Genomic DNA, 20,406 nt, shown 5'->3' on the forward strand with positions numbered 1-20,406 from the left:
TACTTTGAGGCTTTGCCCCACCCACCATAGCAACCATAGACCAATCAAATCATTGTTATATGTTAAGTACTGCAGTGGCCACAGTTTGAATTTATTGGCATTCATTGACTGTTAATTTTTAAGAGCTGACCTCTAATCTTAAATGGCCCATTTTACCTGATGGCCCAATTTAGCTGATGTCACCCTACCCTAGTGAGATAGTTTGTAGCGGATATGTAGGCCATCCAAACGTATTAATTGTCTGTAAGATTTGTGTGTTTGTCTGAACTTTGTCTAGTTTCTGCTGAAACACACAGACTAACCATGAGAATTTGCAGCAAAAAGACAGTTCATCATTTATTAAAATAGGGAGTCAGTATATCCTTCAAATCAGTTTGGAGAATTCTTCCTGGGCACAAAACTGAACTAATGAGCTCTGAGGGCTTGCTCACGGTCCTTTGGATCCCTGAAGGTGTTAAGAGCTGGCGCCACCTGCAGGGGAAGCAGAAAATGAAAAGAAAGCAGCAACAACAGTATTTCATTGACAATCTGCAATAATTATGTTACATTAAAGTATCTAGGGGAGAACAGTGAAGTTTAAAAGATGTTATCTTTACTTGCACACTCATCTAACCACTTTTTATTTTCATGGTTTTGAATTAGTATGATCAAAACTCCTCCGTATGTACTTATAAAGGTAAAAGTCTAAAATATTTTTACAATTTGCATATGATTAACCAAGTTCAGATATAGGTTGTTAAAGTTAAAACGTGTCTGCATCTTAACTAGGTTAGCAATGCTGATGAAGTTTTTCAACACTTGCTGTCATGAGATGTCAGCTTATTCAAAACTATGGGCAGACCATTTCTGTAGTCAAACTGGCTGGAGATAAACATGTGAAAAGGTCTCATTATATCTGGTTTAGACTGGATAGATCTGATGTTTTTAAGATGGTAAAAGCAGATGGTGTTTCAGATTTAATGTGGTAAAGTTCAAGATGTTCATTATGTCTAGATTTCTAACCTGACTAAAGGGGAAGGCTAACGTTATCTCTGTGTCTCTCTAGGCCAAATATGATCATCTCAGTTTTGTCTGTTTAACTGCAGAATGTTGTTCTGCTCCTCTTGTCCGCTGAATCCATGACAGAGTGAGTCCACTGGTTCATCTGATTTGAGAGTAATTTATTCAGAGTGTCATCTGCATATATTCAGAAGGATATATGATTGTTGTGTGTTAGCTGGCCTGAAATGAAATGCATGTAAAGATAAAAAAGAAGTCCCAAGATGAATCCCTGGGGGACCACACAGGTCAAGATTTTGTCTGTGACACAGTTTTAATGAAGTTAAGCCATTTAAGGGCTGTACTGCGTAGCCAGTCCTCTATTCTCTATAGTGGGATTATATAGTTTGCTGCATGCTACAAGACATTGTGATGAGACAATTAGGAAGAACTGTGAGTTCACTAATGAGGTTCACTAATGAGGAATGCTTTTTAAGGCCATGAAAATCCTCTTTGGAGATTGCATCTACTAACAATAGGATGGCAAAAGTACAAAAGTCACTTTAAGCCCCTAAGGGGGTTTGTTACTTCCAAATCCATATTTTTGATGAGTAAAACACTGGATGACTACAATGAAGGATTTACGAAAACAGAAATTCACTGAAAAAGAAACTCCTGATAACAAGAATCCCTGCAGACTTTTGAGGAATGTTGCTGTTCATCTTTCAGCACATCCTCTCAGTGGCAGGTGCCAATAAATAATAGTAATAATAATAAAAATTATGTTCATGTTTTGTAATTTTGTAGATTTCTACTAGGCATCTCAGACAAATCTATTTTGTTCCTCTATTAGAGGTCTACCAATAGTGTTCTGAAAGATATCTGCATGTGATCGTAACAGCCAATTTGATCTATCCAAACTAGTCTTGAACAGTTCATCTTAAGTCTTTACCTGAGATTAAAACATTTTTCTTTAACCATTCTGGGTTATTACTTTGCTCATCCACCAACTTTCAATCTATCAAATTAGGAACTCAACATCAGACTAGGGGCCAATTATGGTGAAAAAAATGATTCAACCTAAAAAGTTGTAACTTTAATGACCAAGTGTCATTTGTACAGTTAACCAGGCCCTCCAGATGTTTTCCCAGATGCTGTTGGAGGTTGCTGCCCAGATCTTCTACTCGTCTAGTAATTGTATCATTTGACAGATTTTCTTTTGCTCTGGACAAACAATGTCAGCTACTTTCAGCATTTGTTCTTTTTACAAACTCCCCGTCACGTAAGGGTTTGCTATGCCGGGCCATTTCTAAAGCCACATCTTTGTAAACATCTGCTGTGCAGCATAGCCTTGTTGTAGTTGTTGGAGCTCATTGTTGTGCTCATCGCTGGTAAATTTGTCATAGTTTTTATGATTTGTAACATAGTGACGATTTATATTGAATTCTTTGAGCGTTTATCTGCTTGCAAATAAGGCACATGACTTTATCCAGCCCTTGAGGAACGACAAAGTAAGCATTTGTTCATTTAGCTTGAAAGTGCCTTTTCTCCTCGCCAATACATATTTTTCACAATATGAGAACCCCTGCTCTAAGTCCTTTGGTCGCATTTTAAATCAGCTTCCAATCTTTCTGTAAAATGTTCCAGGTTGCAGGGGAGAGTGAAGAAATGCTTTTCTCCCCAGCTCTGTACAAGCAACCCTTCAGAGATTGGTGGAACTGGCTTCACAGTTGTGTCTGTTTCAGTACTGTTTGTCTGCCTTGTAAGGACGCATGTGAGTGTTTATGTAGTTGTATGTGTGCAGTACCTGTGCAAACTCAGGCAGTTTGACAGGCTGTTTTATGATCGGCAGCGATCTGCTCTTCCTCAACAAGACGGTTCTGGTTTCTGCTGGAACAAGAGGTTTGACCTAGAAGCACCAAAACGCATTAGTGTTAGCAACACAGTCATAAACTAACCTGTTATGTGGCATAATATTAAATGTAACAAAGGGGGGCTGCTGGCAGGTGGGGGAAAACTGATGAGTTGAATTGAAGAAGCCTAAACTTTGATAGAAGGTTTTCTTTACTTTGATTTTTTTCCCAGGGTTTTTTGTGTTTCCAAAAATGTTAAGATCCACTTTTAATTTATCCAAATCTGAGATGTTTTTGTGATTTAATTGTGGAAAAACCAACCGTGTGGGTGTTTGAACTTCCTAAATTTTACTCTCTTACCCTTTTTCCAGGTTCTCTGGGTCTGCTTAGCTCCTTCTCCAGCCAGAGGTGGCCATAGGTGTGGGAGAGGAGGTCTGCCATTTTGTCGGATGGCCTGAAGACGCATTGATTGGTCATCAGTCAGTCTGGAGTGATCAGTGATGGACTGGATTAATCAGTGATGGTTCTTACTTGTGTGTTACTCCAAACATAATGTCAGGCACTGAGCGTCCTGAAGCGTTGGGGTTGTCTTTCGAAGAGCTCCAGCTCTGGATGGGGGCTTTGGCCCTCTGGGCCCGGTACTGACTCATCTCTTTGGACGTCACCACACCGGCTCTCACAGCATCCCGGTTTAGAGACATAAAGTTTGTACTTTGAAGGAGCTCCTTGGGGCGGGGTTGCACCTCCCAGTGGGACAGAACTAAAACCAGACATGCAAATAGTAAAGCACTGCAAAGTTTTTCAGAACTGGGAAAGGGGGACTTTGGTTCAACATCCCCTACAGTGTTCCCACTTTTAGCACTGGACAGCAGGTATGGCAGACCAGTCCTCCTTGTAACTACCCCAGCCATTCCTGCTTGTGGCCCTTTCAGCACTGGACAGCACCACTGAGATAGCTGTAGGCAGTAAGACAGAATCCCTGCTCTGTAAAGGTAAAGCTGTCTGGCAACTAAAACAGGGCTTCAGCACGTCAACTTAGCATAATCTGTGCTTGCTATTGGGTAGTAATAAAGTAATTGCGGACAATTATCACCTCTAAACAGTATAAGGCCCAATGCACCTTGCCGGTTAAGCAGAACGTGACAGCGTTCATGAACCAGGACTTCATTCTCAGAGTTTAAGCTTCTCTCTTTCGCATTTTGATCGTACCAGTGTTTCATCTGAAACTGGGCAGCAGACAGGCTCCATCTTTGACATGCACCAGGAATTTTGTTTTCCTGACATACATATTCAGGGTTCCTTAAGGAGAGGACGCTAAAGATTCACAGAGACTGCTCTCTGAAGAAGGACTTTATTCAAATCTCTGTGTATGAGTTAGTATGTATTCACCTCCTCAAACAGCAGCATCAGAAGCCTTAATATAATTTAAGAATGTCGCCATCCCATCTGACAAACAACTCCAACTCTTAGGCATCTAGTGAGCTTCATAAATTCTGCCTATTCTTTTTTTTATTGGTTTTTTGTTTATATCATATATTATGTAAATAAGACAAATTGCAAACCATTCCAATAAACCCATAAATCCTAACAAAACTTGGTGACAATATTTTTCACTTATGGTAGTCCTGACAGACTGACACCACCAGAAAAAACCTACTTCTCATTATCAAACTCCATGTGGATGTGAATATGGTTCCATTTTCCTTAGATGTATACCTTCTGTCTTTATGTCTCAGACACAAGCTTGTTGGTGCACAGCACCACAGTCCTCAGTTTCCAATAGTATTGTTGTGGAAAATACTAAGTATTTGGCCAAGTGTTTGTATGTTATTCTGCACCACAGGGTTCCCACAATAACTTCATGAAATGTTAGACATCTTTCAGTATTGTTTTGGTCCGTAGCTGTGAGAACATGCTAGCAGTAGATTTGTCACAAGGGATTGTGGGAACTGAATGTCTGGAGGCTGGGAGAATGGCTGTGAAATATCAATGTGTGAATGTGCTGAGCCTTGTATTGTTGGTGGCACTTTCACTCATGCAGCCCTTCAGCGTGCAGGAAGTTCCCTTGAGCATAGTGTCAATTATGGGCACAGAGTCCCAGTCCGTTCCAAGGAAGGTCTCCAGAGCCACCGTTTCTGCTGTAGATACGAGCGAGGCTTACCTTCAGCCACGCTTCCATTACAGTGAGACCTGATTCCACATGGGACGTCTGGTTCAGGAAAAAACAGACCCCTGGAACAGGCTCTGCCTAGGGGGGGCTGCACACAAAGGGGTGGGGGGTGGGGGTGTTACAATTAACCAACATTGAATTTATGGCCAAAATCCTCTCAAATTACACTGGAGAACTTCTGAAGCAGCAAGAGCGGCTCTCTCACTGAAACAGACGCAATCACATCTTTGAGTTAGTCTGAACAATGTCATGTGACTCACCTTGATTAGCAGCGGGTTGGTCAGCATGGACTTTCTGACCACGCCCAGCCTCGGTGATGACATGCTCTTTTGTAAAGCTGACAGTGAAAGGTGATGAAGGCAAGGAGTTTGCTGAACAATGATAGGTCACAGCTACTGATCCTCAGGCTTCAGGCTGGTTTCTGAGGTCAGAGGAAGGCTCAGGTGAATCTGTGATGAATTTTTCAAGTGACACATCAGATTGTTTGCTATTATTCACGATTTAATCGAAACACTGCCCATTCTTCCTGGTCTTTAGTCATACAGTAAATGCTCACTGTCCTCATACACACGTGCACACAGATACATTTGAGGGAAAGCCCTTCAAGGCAGCCATGGAACAGAGCAGCTTTTGTAGCATTTTAGGATTACTGAGTGAATTATTGATCAGTTATCAGCATTATCCACTTCACGTCTTGTCATGTCTCGTCAAGCTTCCTGTTGTCTCGTGTGGGGTTTCCTGTTTTATTTTGAAAGTCTAACCTACCTCTCGTTCCAGACCTTCCCCTTCCTGCCTTGTCTGTTCCTCACACCTGAGTCTGCCTCATCATCCCTGATCATTCCCACCTGTGCTTCCCCTCCTCATGTATTTATAGCCTGTGTTTCCCTTTATCCTGTGCCTGTTTGTCACGTGCTTTCACCTGCCAAAGCAAGCTCATCTCTTGAATCTGAATCAAGCAATTAAATCCTTAAGCTCTGCATCTGAGTCCGGTCCTGTGTTCTGCCTGGTCACGTTTTTTCTGATTAACTCATAAAAAACATTTTTATTCTCTTCTGAAAAAAACAAAGTTATCTTTTTTTTTGTAGTTTCAACTGTTCTTCACCTTCTGCTGCTAAATCCCCAAGTCACCCGAATTTTTCTCCAGCTTTGCTGTAACACCCTTTTTTTCATCATAATGATTACATTGTTTTTGTTGTTTGAGGTTTTTTTCTACATTTTAAAACTTTTAAATCACTCTTTAAAGAGTTTGTGCTCTGTTTCTTCAGTAAACAGCTTTGGTTTACTGGATTCACACTTGCATAATCAGAGTATTGTCATTTTTATGCTTCACAGTGGTTCTTTGTTTAGACACAAGGGAGTATATATAGAATATATATATATTTTTTTCTTTTCTATTTTCTTATAAGCTGAAAGTAAACTAAATGATGTAAAAGTGGTCAAATTATTTAGGCCATTTGAAATCTGTTACATAGATTTAGAACAATACTGCAGACAGTCTGGGCTGTTGTGACAATGAGCTTAAACATGGAGGACTGTCTCCTCTTAAGTACAAGATGGACATGAGGCGGTGCCTTCTGGAGCGAGCAGGAAACAGCACCAAACTGCTTCATTTCTGCTGAAGCACAAAGTCCACAGTGAAACTGATGTGAACAATGTTAGCAGAGTGGACTACAGCAAACAGTGAGACAGTTGCACTGCAGCTGAAGTGGCTCACTGTTTCCTTAGGAAGAAAGCAACAGAATCCCCTCTGAGGTGGAGCAAGTGGACAATTATACTCGTGACTAAGGCCAGACCAAGGTTTAGTTTTTAATTCTAGTCTGCTCCAATCAATCTCAAAAAATGAAAAACAAGCAATACAAAAAATAAACTGCTATACTCTTCAGAATTATTAAATAACCTTTAGACTGAAGTTTGAAACTAAATAAAAAAATAAAAAAATGCACACACACACTGGCTTTTGGACCCAACACATGTAAAGAATACTCCACTCTAAAAAAACAACACCTAGCCATGCTTCATCAGAGAACATCCTCTTTGTGTTGACATTTAAGAGAAACTTGACTTAAACATTTCCAAATGAGGTTAAGGACGGAGTCTGCCTCCACTAAAAGTGGTGAAACTTTGCATTACTTTGACTCTTTAGGTTCAGACGGTTTAGTTTTTCTCCTTGAGTTAGTTGCTGTAGTTTCTTCTCAGCATAAATGTTGACTTTAGTGTTCGCTTTGACCTCACTGCACTTGAATGAAGACAAAAATAAACTGCTTTTTTATTGTAATTCATTTATATAAAATGAGTATTTTTAGATGAAAATTCCCGTTTTTAGTGAAAGAGAATGATAACTGAATATTAGGAGAGGCTACAGAACCACTGATCTAGCAGATAAAATGTAAATAAACGACAATTTAAAAATTATCTTTGGGTTTAAGAAACTTCATCATCAGATTCAACAAAAGGGAGTTAAACAGAAAAAGGACTCACTTTGGTGTCGTGTCGGTGTCTTCTGTTGTTATGGCAACACGAACCATTGGCACGGATCCAAACCTACGGAAGCCCGCTGCGCTCAATGACCTTGATGAGGCCAAAAATATTCCCCAAGGAGTCATGAGTAAATAAATAAATAAATAAATAAATAAATAAATAAATAAATAAATAAATAAATAAATAAATAAATAAATAAGGGGTTTATTTCGTCCTCCGGCCGGTTGAGGGCGCTGTCAAAACGCAGGACGCTGAAATTCTCAGGTGACGTAGCAAAGCTTTGAAGTTCTCCTGAATCCCGCGAAACGCGACTGTTGGAAAAGCAGAAAAATTCGAGCCAAACGGCTGCCGTACCAGAGCAGAACCGAGTCGGGGAAGAACTGGAACAGCTGGGGGTCGGCCATGGTGCAGGAATTCCACGTGGTCAGGTGTTTCAGCTGTCAGAGCTTCCAGGTCCAACAGGTGACTTCTGACCACAGCACAGCAGGTTAACGCGAGCAAAGCGATCCTCCCACCAAGAAAACAGTTTGGCAGTGATATAGTAATCGATAAGCTGCTTGGCTTGAGGAATTACTAAATGTTCTTCTTATTTTTAACCCATTACAAGTGAAATATATTCACAGCCTGACACAGAATAAGGTTTGTTTCATTTTTGTAAAATGATAAATAATTTCTTGAACATACAGTAAAGCGGAAGTAAGAGATTGCATTTTTCTGATAATGATTTAATGGAGGACTTGCAAAGAAAATTAATATTAATATTTCCGAGTATTTATTTATTCAAATCTTTGTGAAACAGGAGCAGACAAAAATGCTCTATTTGTGACTTTAAAAATATGCTTAGTGGTCCCCCTGCTCTGCTCCATTCTGATGCATCTACTTGCAAATAGATCCATGAAGGTCTTTGTTTTCCTCGTCTGAGCTGGAATCTGGATCTAAACTGGATGGATAGATCTGATATTGCTCATTATTTTAGTTGCACTGCTAATGTTAGGTTGGGGGTATGAGGGGCTGTTAGCTAGGGGGAGAGCTGGTAAAACAGATTGATGAAGAGAAGTTTGGATGGGTTTATTCCTCACCAACAATCCTGCCCACAATTCTAACTCCTGCTTTTTGTTTTTGTTTGTTTGGTTTGTTGCGTGATGGACTCCAGCAGGTATTCCTTTTGTTTCTGGTTCTGTTCTTAATGTTTCTGGACAGACTTTGTAGGTGCAACCAAGGACTAGAAGGTGTTTGGTTTGGTGAGAGCTTTAAGTATCTTGGAGTCTATTCATGATGGAACGTGGGACTGACAGGCATATGATGCAGCAGCTACAGTAATGCTCTTGATTTACTGTATTTACTGTGTTCCCACTCTCACCTGTGGTGATGAGCCGTGGGTCATGACTGAAATGATGAGTTTCAAGATACCAGCGACTAAAATGAGTTTGGAAACGGCGTGGGAGATGAGATGAGAAGCTCAGTCATCCAGGATGACCCTCTACCTCTAAAGCTGCTGCCCCATACTGAGATCCCACCTGAGATGGCTCAGTCAGCTCTTTCAGATACATCCTGGGGAGGTTCTGGACTTATCCCTCCAGGAGAATCCCCCAGAGAAGACACAGGACATGCAGGAGGGACGATGTTTTGGCTTCCACTAGCAGAACGGGAGGCAGTTTCCTTGGAGAGGAAGGTCTGAGGATCTCTGCCAAGGCTGCTGCTCTGGTGACTCGGGTCTGGATAATGCTAGATAAGTCTTACTGAACATAAAAGCTACGTGCTCAGATGGTTGATATTTCTGACATATCCAAACCTTCAAACCTTTGTTTTAGGAAATCTGCCCAATGGATGACATTTTTGTCCTTGCTCTAGGTTCATAGGGGTTAAACTCTCACACATAACAGACTTGTTCTTTTGTAGGTTTGTGTAACTGATGCTGTCGTTTAAAAGAAGAAAGCTTTGCAGAGGTTTTTGCTGATCTCCTTCCATTGTGACTGTCCCTGATGATGATGCAGCCACTGCATGTTTCTGTGTCTACCAGGTGAAGAAGGTGAAGAAGTGGCTCTGCAAACTGTGTGGACAGAAGCAGTCCCTGCTGAAGGTCTGATGTTACCTGAGCTTCTCTAGAACTGCAGCAGAGCCAGGATTCTGTTGGACCCACATCCTGAGCTGCAGCCATGACACCAAAGACAGATGCTGTATATCTCTTACATGTAACACGCGTGCAGAGAGATTTAAGTCGGGGTCATTTTGATTGGCAGGAGTTTGGGCGAGGATCCGGCGCTGACTGCCGTCGTCACGTTCAGACGTTAAACGCCATGAGGGGAGCCATGATGGAGGAAGAACACTGCACCTGGGCATCACAGTAACCAGCTCCAAATCTCCTCTCTGTTGGTCTGGGAAAACTTGTCTGCCTGAAGGATGGAAGTCGGTGTTGATTCGTTTATCTTCTTTGACAAACGACGTGAAACTGGAGAAAGAGAATCTCCTCATCTCCTAATGTTCAACCTATCCAAACCTATTGGAGCAAAACAGGAGGGGAGGAGCAGCAGAACCTTAATAAACAATGCTAGAAACATCTAAAACTGTTAGAAATATCAGTAAATGGTCAAATATGAAGCAAAAAGCATAAGAGAACAAATGTTTACGAAACTAAGAATAAAGTTAGGAAAAACTAAAGTGCCAGTGGAGATGTCCTGATGGAGCTAAAGGTCTAAAAACTAGAATGCAGAAATACTTTCAAGTATTTAGGAGTCCTGTCAAACGTCCAGAAGACGATGTCAAGATTGTGAAAAATCTTCAGCCGTATTCCTAAAATGTACTAGTTTTTTGTTCTTTTTTTGCCTTGTTCCTGAGCGTTACAGAAAGATGTGAAATTAGCTCATTTGGTTCAAACGTCTTGACACAGATCTGTAAACCTGCACAGGCTCTGAAAACAGCTCTGCAGCTTTCCACTCCGAAGTTCCACTCCGATCCTCTTTGGATCCATTTACAAAGCGTTCCCAGTGGTCTTTTAATTATGATGATTGATGCTGCTTTTAGTCAAAATCCAAAAACCCGAGTCGTTTTCTAGAACATAGTTTCTGCAGAGCAGCAGGCGTTCTTCAGAAATTCACCCCTGAGTTGTGAGTAAGCCCTCTCTCTCCCAAATGCAGAGCAGACACTGAGCTTGTGGCCCCACCTGCATACTTTTATGTCACAAGATCTATTTTCAAATTGATTTTTTTGGGGGGTCTGAACCTGATTGAATAAGGAAATACTCAGAATTACGAATACATTATCTTTATTTCTGTCCCCATCATCAGAAAAAAGCTACAAGAACATGTGTAAAACACCAAAATCCGGTGATCAGCTCTGACCCTTTTCCACAGCTGTCCATGATGAAAAGTGAATGTGTCCAGATCCTGCAGCTGAAATGAAACTTATTTAAACCAGATGCAGTCTAAACAACAAGAAGGTTACGAAATCATAACAAAGGATTTCTGAATGTTCTGTGATGAAATATGACCAGCATTATGTCTGACACAAAAACAAATTCAAACGCAGGTTTACTTCATCAAACAGAAATGCATTAGGAATCTTTCAGGAAAATGAAAGATCGTATTTGTAAAAAATGTCCTAAAAATCCCAATCAAGACTCTGAAGCCAAAATGTTCAACTGGAGATCCATTCTGTTGTTTGGTTCTGCTTAACCTTTATCATTTAAAATGTATAGAACTCAAACATCTTTTATAAAACAGCTTATATATTAATTCCCTCTGGTCTTCACTTTGAGACAATTTCCATAAAAAAGGAAATAAAACAGATTCTGAGAAATCCGGCAGACTCTCAGGTGGGAGGAGCCTGAACTGAGCTCAGAGGTTCTTCAGGTACGTCTGCTCCAGTCCAGGTTCACGTCAGACTGTGACCACAGCAGTCTGTGCAGCTTTGGAAAGTTGAGCCTGTATTTCTATCATTTCAGCCTAAACTTTGTCAGCATTTCCATTTTGTGAAATACCGGCTTTTTGTGAAAGGGCTCAGTTGGATGAAGAGGAGGAGGAGGAGGGGGAGCAGCAGGTGGAGGTGGAGGTGGCGGCGGCCAAGGAGGTGAGATGGGTGTGTTTACAGCAGGATCCATAAAATGGGCTCTTTCTGACTTCCAGTTTGGCTGGCTGCAGGTGAGCCTGGGGAGTCGGTGGAGCAAGTACCTGAAGACATGTGAAGAGGCGGAGCCAGAGTCCCCACAGCAGGAGGAGGCGGGGTCTGAGGCTACAAAGCAGCTCTGTAGCAGCAGGTACAGCTGTGACGATTACCTGAGTTGGTGTTTCCTCTTTGGGCTGGCTCTGTCCTCACACTCAAGCTTTATGAGAAAGTTTCAGTTCATTGCAACAGGCCTCATCATCACTTTGACCATCCAGTTATGTCATCGGCTCACCTTTTGAGTGACAAAGATGGAAAAACATCTGAAAATCTAGACAGAACCAGTGGAAGGAGTTCTGAACAGTGATCACACGTGTCACTCCTAACAGGAAGAGGAGGAGGGCAGAGGAGCTTCCACACACAGGAGGAGGAGACGAAGACTCTCAGGTGAGCTGCAGAGCTCTATCAGAGAGATCAGACATGCTGAGCTCAGTCATCTAGAAATACTCACACAACACTGAGACTTGGTGTTGTACCCCCCCCCCCCCCCCCCCATCCAAACCTTAGTGCTGAGTATCAGGGAGGATTTTTAAAGTCTTTTAATGTGTGTGTGCGTGTGTGTGCGCGCGTGCGTTTGTGTGTGCACGTGCGCGTATCCAACTGCATGATTGACACAAATTTCTAATCATCCAATCACATGGCAGCAACTGAATACATTTAGACTTGTAGACATGGTCTAGACGATTTGCTGCAGTTCAAAGCGAGCATCAGAATGAGGAAGAAAGGTGATTGAAGTGACTTTAAACGTGCCATGGTTGTTGGTGCCAGACGGGCTGGTCTGAGGATTTCAGAACCTGCTGATCTACTGGGATTTTCACCCACAACCATCACTAGAATTTACAAAGAATGGTCCAAAAAAGAGAAAATATCCAGTGAGCAGCTGTTCTGGGGGCCGAAATGTCTTCTTGATGTCAGAGGTCAGAGGAGAACAGCCAGACTGGTTCCAGCTGATAGAAAGACAACAGGAACTCAAAGAACCACTGGTTCCAACCGATGTCTGCAGAAGAGGCAAGGCAAGTTTATTTGTATAGCACAATTCATACACAAAGTAATTCAAGGTGCTTCACAAAACAGAAAAATGCATTAAAATCACAATACATCATAGAAATAATCAACATAAAATTTACTTTAAAAGAAAAGAAAAAAAAAATTGAAAACTGATTTAAAAATAAAGGAAGGAAAGGAAAGAAAAGTGCAGATAGGACCTTTCAGTCATATACACGGCTAAACAGAGGTAAAAAGTCAAAGTCAGCTTTATTGTCAAATATGCTGCATACACAAGACATTCAGCACAGATGAAATTGCTTTTCTCTCGCCCCACAGTGTAAGCAGCTTATAAAATAATAAATAAAATAAAATAGATAAAATGACAGTAATAATGATAATAAGAAGAAGAGTAATCTAAACAGTGCAAAAGAGCAATGAGATGGTTAAAGTGGCAGTTGAAAGTGACAACAGTGCTAAGAACAGTGAGTAGATGAGTCTGTGATGGCGGTCTTTGGTGAAGATGATGTTCTGAACAGGCGTGAAAGTTTTCAGTGTGAGTTTGAAGCAGGGAGTGGAGGGGGCAGAGGGGGGAGGGCGGGGAGGAAGTTGAGTTTCCTTATCGCCTGATGGAGGAAACTGTCCTTGAATCTGCTGGTTCTGGCCTGGAGACTTTGCAGTCTCCTCCCTGATGGCAGCAGGAAGAAGTGTCTCTGGGATGGGTGGGAGGGGTCCCCGGGTAGGAGGGGTCCCCTGCAATCCTCATGGCCTTGCGGGAGAGGCGGGATGATAAATGTCCGAGAGGCCAGTGAGAGGGACCCCGATGATCTTCTCAGCTGTTTCTCCAATGTGCTGCAGAGTCTTCCGGCAGGACGCGGTCCAGGCTCCGTACCACATGGTGATGCAGCTGGACAGGATGCTCTCGATGGCGCCCCTGTAAAAGGTCTGCATGATGGGGGGAGGAGCTCTGGCCCTCTTCAGTTTGTGGAGGAAGTACAGGTGTTGTTGGGCTTTCTTGACCAGTGATACAGTGTTGAGGTTCCAAGACAGGTCATAGGAGATGTGTACCCCCAGCAACTTGGTGCAGCTCACCTTTTCCACAGCAGCACCATTGATGATCAGTGGAGCGTGCTGGGTGTGAGTTCTCCTGAAGTCCACAACCATCTCCTTTGTCTTCTCCACATTCAGGTGGAGATTGTTGTCTTTGCACCACAGAGCCAGCCTGTTCACCTCACTCCTGTAGGTGGTCTCATCGTTGTTGTTGATGAGACCCACCACTGTTGTGTCATCCGCAAACTTGATGAAGAGGTTGGAGCTTGATGTTGAGGTGCAGTTGTGAGTCAGTGAGTGAAGAGAAGGGGGCTCAGCACACATCCTTGGGGGACCCCTGTGTTCATTGTGATGGTGCTGGAGGTGTTGCTGCCGACATGAACTGCCTGTGGTCTCCCTGTCAGAAAGTCTGGCAGCCAGTTACACAGGGAGGTGTTGAGTCCAGGTTTGTCCGGCTTGTGGATGAGCTGCTGGGGGATGACTGTATTGAAAGCGGAACTGAAGTCAATGAATAGCATTCTGACATGAGTCTTTTGTTTCCAGGTGAGTGAGGGCTGAATGGAGGGCTGTGGAGATGGCATCATCGGTCAAACGGTTAGACCGATATGCAAACTGGTAGGGGTCCAGAGTGGGCAGAGTGGGGGGGAGGGTAGACTTGATGTGCTGCATGACCAGCCGCTCAAAGCACTTCATGAGAATGGGGGTGAGAGCGATCGAGCGGTAGTCGTTGTAGCAGGACGGAGAAGACTTCTTTGGGACCGGGATGATGGTGGTGCCTTTGAAACATGACGGGACAACAGCCTGGCTCAGTGAGAGGTTGACGATGTCGGTGATGACATCTGTGAGCTCATCAGCACAGTTCCTCAGGACACAGCCAGGAATGTTGTCAGGTCCTGGGGCTCTCTGTGATTTTATCCTTCCCAGTGAGCACCTCATGTGATAGCGTCAGCGCCAGGTCACTGGGAGGGGGAGGAGTCTTATGTGCTGGGGTGCTGGTGTCTTCCTCAAAGTGGCAAAAGATGGTGTTTAGCTGGTCCAGCAGAGGGGTTGAGTCGTCGCAGGCCTGGGGGGCGGGCTTGTAATCCGTGATGGTCTGAATGCCCTGCCACAGGTTCCTGGTGTCACTGCTGTCTCTGAAGCGGTCAGCCATCCTCCTGCAGTGCTCCCTCTTGGCCACCCTGATGCCATGTGACAGGTTGGCCCTGGCTGTTCTTAGACCAGCTTCATTCCCAGCTCTGAAGGTGTGTTCCGTGCCCTCCAGAGTCTGTGGACATCTCCTGTCAGCCATGGCTATTGGTTGGCTTGAAGGGTGATGGTTTTGGTGAACGCACTGAACGCACAACGTGTCCAATCTTGATGCAGAAGACCGCACCAGGTCTCACTCCTGTCAGCTAAGAACAGGAAACTGAGGCTGCAATTCACTCAGAATCACCAAAACTGGACAACAGAAGATTGAAAAATGTTGTCTGGTCTGATGAGTCTCCATTTCTGCTGCCATATTTGGATGGTAGTGGCTTTTATCAACGGTTCAGACTGATGCTGGTGGTGTAATAGTGTGGGGGATATTTTCTTGGCACACTTTGGACCCCTTAATACCAGTTGACCAATGTTCCAATGCCACGCCTACCTGAGTATTGTTGCTGACCATGTCCATCCCTTTCTGACCACAGTGTACCGTCTTCTGATGGCTACTTCCAGCAGTATAAGGCACCGTGTCATAAAGCTGGAATCATCTAACCCTTGTGCTATCCTAGGCACTTTAACGTTGGGAGTTGGGTCATCTAGACCCACTAGACAGTGCTCTGAACCTTTTTTCTTCAATGATTTGTGATCTTCACTGGTGTCCATGGATTACATGAAATCTTTCCACCTTTATCCACCTTTGTCATGGTAGGAAGAACACGTCAATGTAAGGGTGGGGTCATAGCACAAGGGTTAAGCTATGTGACCGGAACTTCTTTTTAGCCGTACATTATCACTGTGGATTATCATTTTTTAATGGGGTCATAGGGTGGGGTCATCTGGACCCCATAGGATAGCACAAGGGTTATGTGGTTTAAGGCAGTTCTGAAGGCAAAAGGGGGTCCAAGGCAGTACTAGCAAGGTGTACCTAATAAAGTGGCTATTCAGTGTATATTTCTTGTGGTTTGACATTTTATATAGAAATTCCTACTATTTTGGTGATAGCCATATACATGCATTTCTGCAGTATTGCATTTAGGTGTGCCTGTGCTTTACATCAAAGCCTTCAGTTTGGAATAACGGACACTGGCAAGTGTGTGTCTTCTTTCTGAATTTGTGTGTCTGGCATTAGGAACAATGTTACTTTTGAAGCAATTCTTTTTTTACAGGTTTTTTTGAAGGTAGTTTGTGCTTTGTTTTCTTCAACTGATTGTTTTAAATTCTTTTATGCTTGAACTGAAACACATCTTTCCTTTGTCTTTGTTCTGAATGTTGGCAAAGAGAAAATCTGACGACCTTTTTAAACTATATTTACTTTTGTCTTTTTTAAATCTTTGTTCATATATGGCAGACAATTCTTCTTTATATATACATTTGAAAAACCTTTTATATTGTAATATTTTTTATTCACTGAATAATGGATTATATAGATGTGTGTAATTACTGCCAGTGATAATAAACGTTATTGCCTTTTTTGTAGAATACAAATTAGCCTGTTTCCCTAAATTTCAATGCAGTAGTTTAGAAATGGAAGAAACTGAGTTAAACCGTAAAAACGGTGCTTTGTTATCAAGAGCTGACTTAACTTTATGAAACGCCAAGTAATGCCCTCAATGATGACTCCCAGAAATTTCACATTCTTCACTCGGTCAGTTTTAATTCCATCCATTCAAATAAATTATATTTGGGTTTGTGTCTCTGTTGCCAAGTATCAAGAAGAAGATACGTTTGAACCTTTTGGATGTGTTAGCAATGTTATGTATATACAGACTGAAGAACTGGTCCTAGAACAGACCATTGAGCTACTCCACAAGTTCTATTCCAAAATTGTGATTTGATCTTATTTGTAGATACTGTCGTTTACATGAGTTGTTGGCCGTTGAAGAGCTTTCCCTCCAATGCTATATTTGAGTTCAAGGAAAATATTGGGGTTTGTGTCAAATACCTTTTTTAGTTCAAGGAAAGTTCATGGATTGTTGTTGAATGAGAATTTTTCTTTCAATATGAGAGATCAGGCTGCTGTTTAGCACGTGGTCACTTTGAGTGAAACAGTTCTCTCTTCAGGTTCTGGTGTTTCTGTCATCCAACTTTCACTACTGTGTTCTTTATCTGCAGCTGATTGGTCCAGCAATGAGACGTTCTGCTGATGAAGCTCACTTCCATCCCCGCGCCTTTAGCTCAGCCTGCTCTCTCAAATCTGATTCCGAAATCCAAGAGGAGGAGCCTCCAGCTTGTGGGCGGAGTCAAGCCCCCAACATGCCCCACCCAGGACTCAGTGTTTCCTCCCTGTTCGAAACTGAGGAAGACTTCAGTATTGACTTCTAGCAGCTCCTATGTGTAGTCTGGTTCAAGTGTGCTGCTGGTGGAGGTGTTGCCGTGGAAACAGGTGATATAAAATTACATTTAGTGTTTCATTTGGACTGTTTTGGTTCTCAAAAGCAGCCTGCTGTGCACTTGGCAGTACAGGTGTGTATCAAGACTCCACCCACTCGGATTCCTTCATGTTTTTATTGTTCAGAAACAGATTAATAAAAGACAGAAACAGGTTAAGGAGTTGATTAACAGTTGAACAGATAGAAACTCAGGTTAAATAAAGCAGCTGGTGCGGTCACTGTGGTGGGCGGGGCTGCTTGGCGTACTGGATGGCGTCCAGAGCCGCTCCAATGTCAAAGTTTTTGGCCTGGAGGAGTCTGGTGAGCCAGCCCCCCTCATCAGTGAAGCCCATCGACAGCATCTGAGCCAGAGACTCCACCAAGTGGGGGTCCGCCTCTGTGGGGGGCAGAGGGAGGAGCTTACAAGAGGGCAACAGTCATAGCAAATGATACTTGTGAGAACTAGACTCACCTTGAGGCAGGTGGGGGTACAGCGCAGCCTCCCGCAGACCTGTTGGCCCCTGCTGCCCTCCCGACGGGGGCCCCTGCTTCCCTCCCGACGGGGGCCCCTGCTGCCCTACCGACGGCTGCTGCCCTCCCGACGGGGGCCCCTGCTGCCCTCCCGACGGCAGCTCGCACTCGTGGTTCTTGGGGTCTAAGGATTGCAGCTCCCCCGTGGACGGGTCCACCTCTTTGGAGCTCAGGTGAGTCCACTCCTCGTCAGAGTCCCGGCTTGCCTGCGTGTACGTGGGGACGAGGGTCAGTTGTTGACACGTTCATTTCAGTCATTGATCAGTGAACACAGACTGACCTTTGACCTCTCAGCAGTTGCAGACTCCCCTTCGTTTACATCCATTGCCACATTGTCATCCCCCCCTCCAGCCTGAGTGGGTGGATTCACCTTCGACCTCTGCCCGTCATGCTCAACATCAATGTCCACGTCGATTCCTGCATGGAAATCATGACATCACTTCCTGCCTGTCCCCCAAAAACAGCAACTCCACTATGTACACTCACCCAGGGGGCTCAACATGGCGGCAACCCCCTCCCCAATGTTCTTCAGGAAGTCCACACTAGCCTGGGAAGCTGCAGAGGTCAGAGGTTAAGGTGGGAGCATGTTAATGCCCTAGGCTCAAACGTTTTTTGAGTTTCTCTCACCTGATGGTTCTCCACCGTCACCCGAAGATGCTGATGGCCTTGGCTGGTCCTGCTGTTCCTGCTGCTCTGGGTTTTGGTTTTGATTCTGGTTCTGGTTCCACATGCAGTGTCTCATTCTCTTCATCCACTTTCCACGGGGAAACCACTGCAGACACAGTTTCTGGTTCAGTCAGTGCATTTTGGCTTTGACCAAAAAGTCCTTTCTTTTAAATCAGCACGATGTCCAGACAGAAGTGGAAAGACGATTAGATGGTTAGATGGAGTAACTCACCTGCAGGGGGTGCCAGATGGGCAGCAAAGCGTGCTCAGTGTGCTTCCCTTGAGCCTGGCAGGTGGAGCAAAGGTCGTAGTCGGGACAAACGGAGCACTTGAACCGCATTCCCACAACCGGCCCTTCACAGCCGTCACAGGTGACGTTAGGGTGCAGGGCGGGGGGAGGGCCGTGATGTGGAGCATGAGGGGGGCCATGGGGTGGTGGGTGTCCAAACATGAAAGGGGGTAGGGCATGCAGTGGGAAATCACGGCGGTGCTCCTTCTTCTCTGTCAGAGTTCAGGAAGAAAAAAAAAAAAAAAACCGTGAGGGAGGACTGCTGGGAGGTCACTCTGATCTCACACAGGAGGCCGTGCATTTACCTTTGATGTAGAGGCGGAAGGTGGAGTCCTTCACGCAGCCCAGGCCCATCATCAGCTCATCATCAGAAGAAAAGGCCACCAAATCTCCATCCTCATCTGAAATATAAACCGGAATCACACCTGAAGCTCCTCCCCTCTACGTCATAAGGTCCCACCTACTCCGCCTGTGTTTGTGTGTGGGTGTGGGGGGGGGGGGGGGGGTCTAAACTTCGGGCCTCCTGATCAACTGAATATTTTCAATTGCGCACAAATCAAAGGACAGAAATTTGTGGGCGTGGCTACATGCGTCACGTGACAGCAATCCCTTTAAATTAGCTGTTTCTTAAATAAGTCAGTGGGCGGATTATGTTTGTACAGATTCAAATGTCTACAGTCCTTCTATATACTCGAATGTTTCTCTAAGTTGGTCTTCCGCGTTACTGCGGCTGTTTAATAAAGTATTGACAAAAAGTTCGGTTCCAGGTTAGTGAGTATGACGGTTCCGATCAGACCCAGCGGATCCCGGCTCTGTCTGACCCGGCCCATGCGGCTCACCTTTGTAGAAGAGGTTGAAGGAGGAGTTCATCAGGTTGGAGAAGACCGCCGCGGTTTTCTTGCTGAGATATTCGAAGTTGCAGGACACGTCCTGGTCCACCGCGAAGCGGCGGATCTCCTTCACATGCTCGTCCTTCCCCAGAAGGTAAGCCTTCACCGTCACAGACATGCTGCTGCTGCTGTGGACTCCGAACCACAAAGTTCTGACACCGGGAGCAGGACCGAGACACAGACGCAAAACCGTCACTTGAACAGTCCAAGAAAAATCCCAGTTTGTGACGCAGCGATAAATTTCAGCCTCTTTTATGTTTACTTCCGCAGGTGACGTGATTCTGTTAACAGTTGCGCAGCCGCGGATTGGTCCGTGTAAAAGGAACGCCGGTTCCAGAGGTCCAATCAGAGGCCGTCTTGTGTGTCACGTGATCAGGATCCCAGCAGACAGTTCACACACATCGCGGAGTCACCGTGAGAAGGCAGACTGCGGCCATGAAAACACGGAAACGATGAATCGCCTAGAGACGTCCTCCTGTGTTTATCAAACCTGTGGCCCATCGGAATGGATCCTTCTAGAATTAGTAGGAAAGTTCTAGACTGCTTCAGTACTTTTAGTGTTTCAGACTAAACAAGGGAAAAAATTTAATCTTTTCAATTTAAAACTATGGAAGTTCATTAAAGAGAAATTAGTAACTAACCATAAAATGTCAGTTATTTTAAATAAATAATTCATTTAACATTGGAATTTTTTTCCTTAAAACAGTTAAACTTCATTAGATTTTTTCTTTTGGAGAAAAAAAACGTTATATGTTTTTGAAATTTGTAATTCATTTTTTCTCAGCTGTTCAAGGAGGAGCCTACA

The 20,406-nt window shown here is 43.9% G+C and overlaps 3 protein-coding genes across 6 annotated transcripts; 1 reads left to right on the forward strand and 2 right to left on the reverse strand.

Annotated features, from left to right (window-relative positions):
• Positions 1 to 310: 310 nt before the first annotated feature.
• On the reverse strand, positions 311 to 7,616 carry cfap77 (cilia and flagella associated protein 77). 2 transcript variants are annotated; one of them, XM_023959541.2, is made up of 7 exons: positions 7,480 to 7,616; positions 5,262 to 5,422; positions 4,993 to 5,089; positions 3,363 to 3,591; positions 3,192 to 3,285; positions 2,786 to 2,887; positions 311 to 471 (listed from the first exon to the last, which is right to left on the reverse strand). In XM_023959541.2, exons 2-7 carry the CDS (start codon positions 5,322 to 5,324, stop codon positions 406 to 408), a joined length of 651 nt encoding a protein of 216 aa, XP_023815309.1. In that variant the 5' UTR covers positions 5,325 to 5,422; positions 7,480 to 7,616; the 3' UTR covers positions 311 to 405. The 2 variants fall into 2 exon arrangements, with proteins under 2 accessions (XP_023815309.1, XP_023815310.1); XM_023959542.2 differs by having other exon boundaries at positions 5,262 to 5,450; positions 7,480 to 7,605.
• A 117-nt stretch (positions 7,617 to 7,733) lies between these two features.
• On the forward strand, positions 7,734 to 17,399 carry mrnip (MRN complex interacting protein). Of its 2 annotated transcripts, XM_078953896.1 has the most exons (8): positions 7,734 to 7,966; positions 8,087 to 8,118; positions 9,500 to 9,559; positions 9,720 to 9,823; positions 11,472 to 11,544; positions 11,616 to 11,731; positions 11,967 to 12,024; positions 16,969 to 17,399. In XM_078953896.1, exons 1-8 carry the CDS (start codon positions 7,882 to 7,884, stop codon positions 17,176 to 17,178), a joined length of 738 nt encoding a protein of 245 aa, XP_078810022.1. In that variant the 5' UTR covers positions 7,734 to 7,881; the 3' UTR covers positions 17,179 to 17,399. The 2 variants fall into 2 exon arrangements, with proteins under 2 accessions (XP_078810022.1, XP_023815308.1); XM_023959540.2 differs by lacking the exon at positions 8,087 to 8,118 and having other exon boundaries at positions 7,734 to 7,941.
• On the reverse strand, positions 17,348 to 19,889 carry sqstm1 (sequestosome 1). 2 transcript variants are annotated; one of them, XM_078953895.1, is made up of 9 exons: positions 19,551 to 19,888; positions 19,017 to 19,112; positions 18,655 to 18,923; positions 18,384 to 18,528; positions 18,243 to 18,311; positions 18,037 to 18,173; positions 17,819 to 17,962; positions 17,698 to 17,776; positions 17,348 to 17,622 (listed from the first exon to the last, which is right to left on the reverse strand). In XM_078953895.1, exons 1-9 carry the CDS (start codon positions 19,717 to 19,719, stop codon positions 17,462 to 17,464), a joined length of 1,269 nt encoding a protein of 422 aa, XP_078810021.1. In that variant the 5' UTR covers positions 19,720 to 19,888; the 3' UTR covers positions 17,348 to 17,461. The 2 variants fall into 2 exon arrangements, with proteins under 2 accessions (XP_078810021.1, XP_023815306.1); XM_023959538.2 differs by having other exon boundaries at positions 17,698 to 17,962; positions 19,551 to 19,889.
• Positions 19,890 to 20,406: the final 517 nt, after the last annotated feature.

The sequence above is a fragment of the Oryzias latipes genome, chromosome 10 (genome assembly GCF_053564925.1).
Source record: "Oryzias latipes strain Hd-rR chromosome 10, Olatipes_Hd-rR_3.1".
In the NCBI taxonomy this organism is placed as follows: Eukaryota; Metazoa; Chordata; class Actinopteri; order Beloniformes; family Adrianichthyidae; genus Oryzias; species Oryzias latipes.

Bases quoted from the DNA above. Each gene is read 5' to 3' on its own strand.
- cfap77 (XM_023959541.2), bottom strand. From the start codon at position 5,324: ATGTCATCACCGAGGCTGGGCGTGGTCAGAAAGTCCATGCTGACCAAC. The intron at 5,090-5,261 runs GTGAGTCACATG...CTTTGTGTGCAG, and splicing joins CCAACCCGCTGCTAATCAAG to CCCCCCCTAGGCAGAGCCTG. The intron at 2,888-3,191 runs GTAAGAGAGTAA...TGGTGCTTCTAG, and splicing joins CCAGAGAACCTGGAAAAAGG to GTCAAACCTCTTGTTCCAGC.
- mrnip (XM_078953896.1), top strand. From the start codon at position 7,882: ATGGTGCAGGAATTCCACGTGGTCAGGTGTTTCAGCTGTCAGAGCTTC. The intron at 9,560-9,719 runs GTCTGATGTTAC...TTTGATTGGCAG, and splicing joins AGAAGCAGTCCCTGCTGAAG to GAGTTTGGGCGAGGATCCGG. The intron at 12,025-16,968 runs GTGAGCTGCAGA...CTTTATCTGCAG, and splicing joins GAGGAGACGAAGACTCTCAG to CTGATTGGTCCAGCAATGAG.
- sqstm1 (XM_023959538.2), bottom strand. From the start codon at position 19,719: ATGTCTGTGACGGTGAAGGCTTACCTTCTGGGGAAGGACGAGCATGTG. The intron at 18,924-19,016 runs GTAAATGCACGG...GAACTCTGACAG, and splicing joins CTTCCGCCTCTACATCAAAG to AGAAGAAGGAGCACCGCCGT. The intron at 18,174-18,242 runs GTGAGTGTACAT...ATTTCCATGCAG, and splicing joins CGCCATGTTGAGCCCCCTGG to GAATCGACGTGGACATTGAT.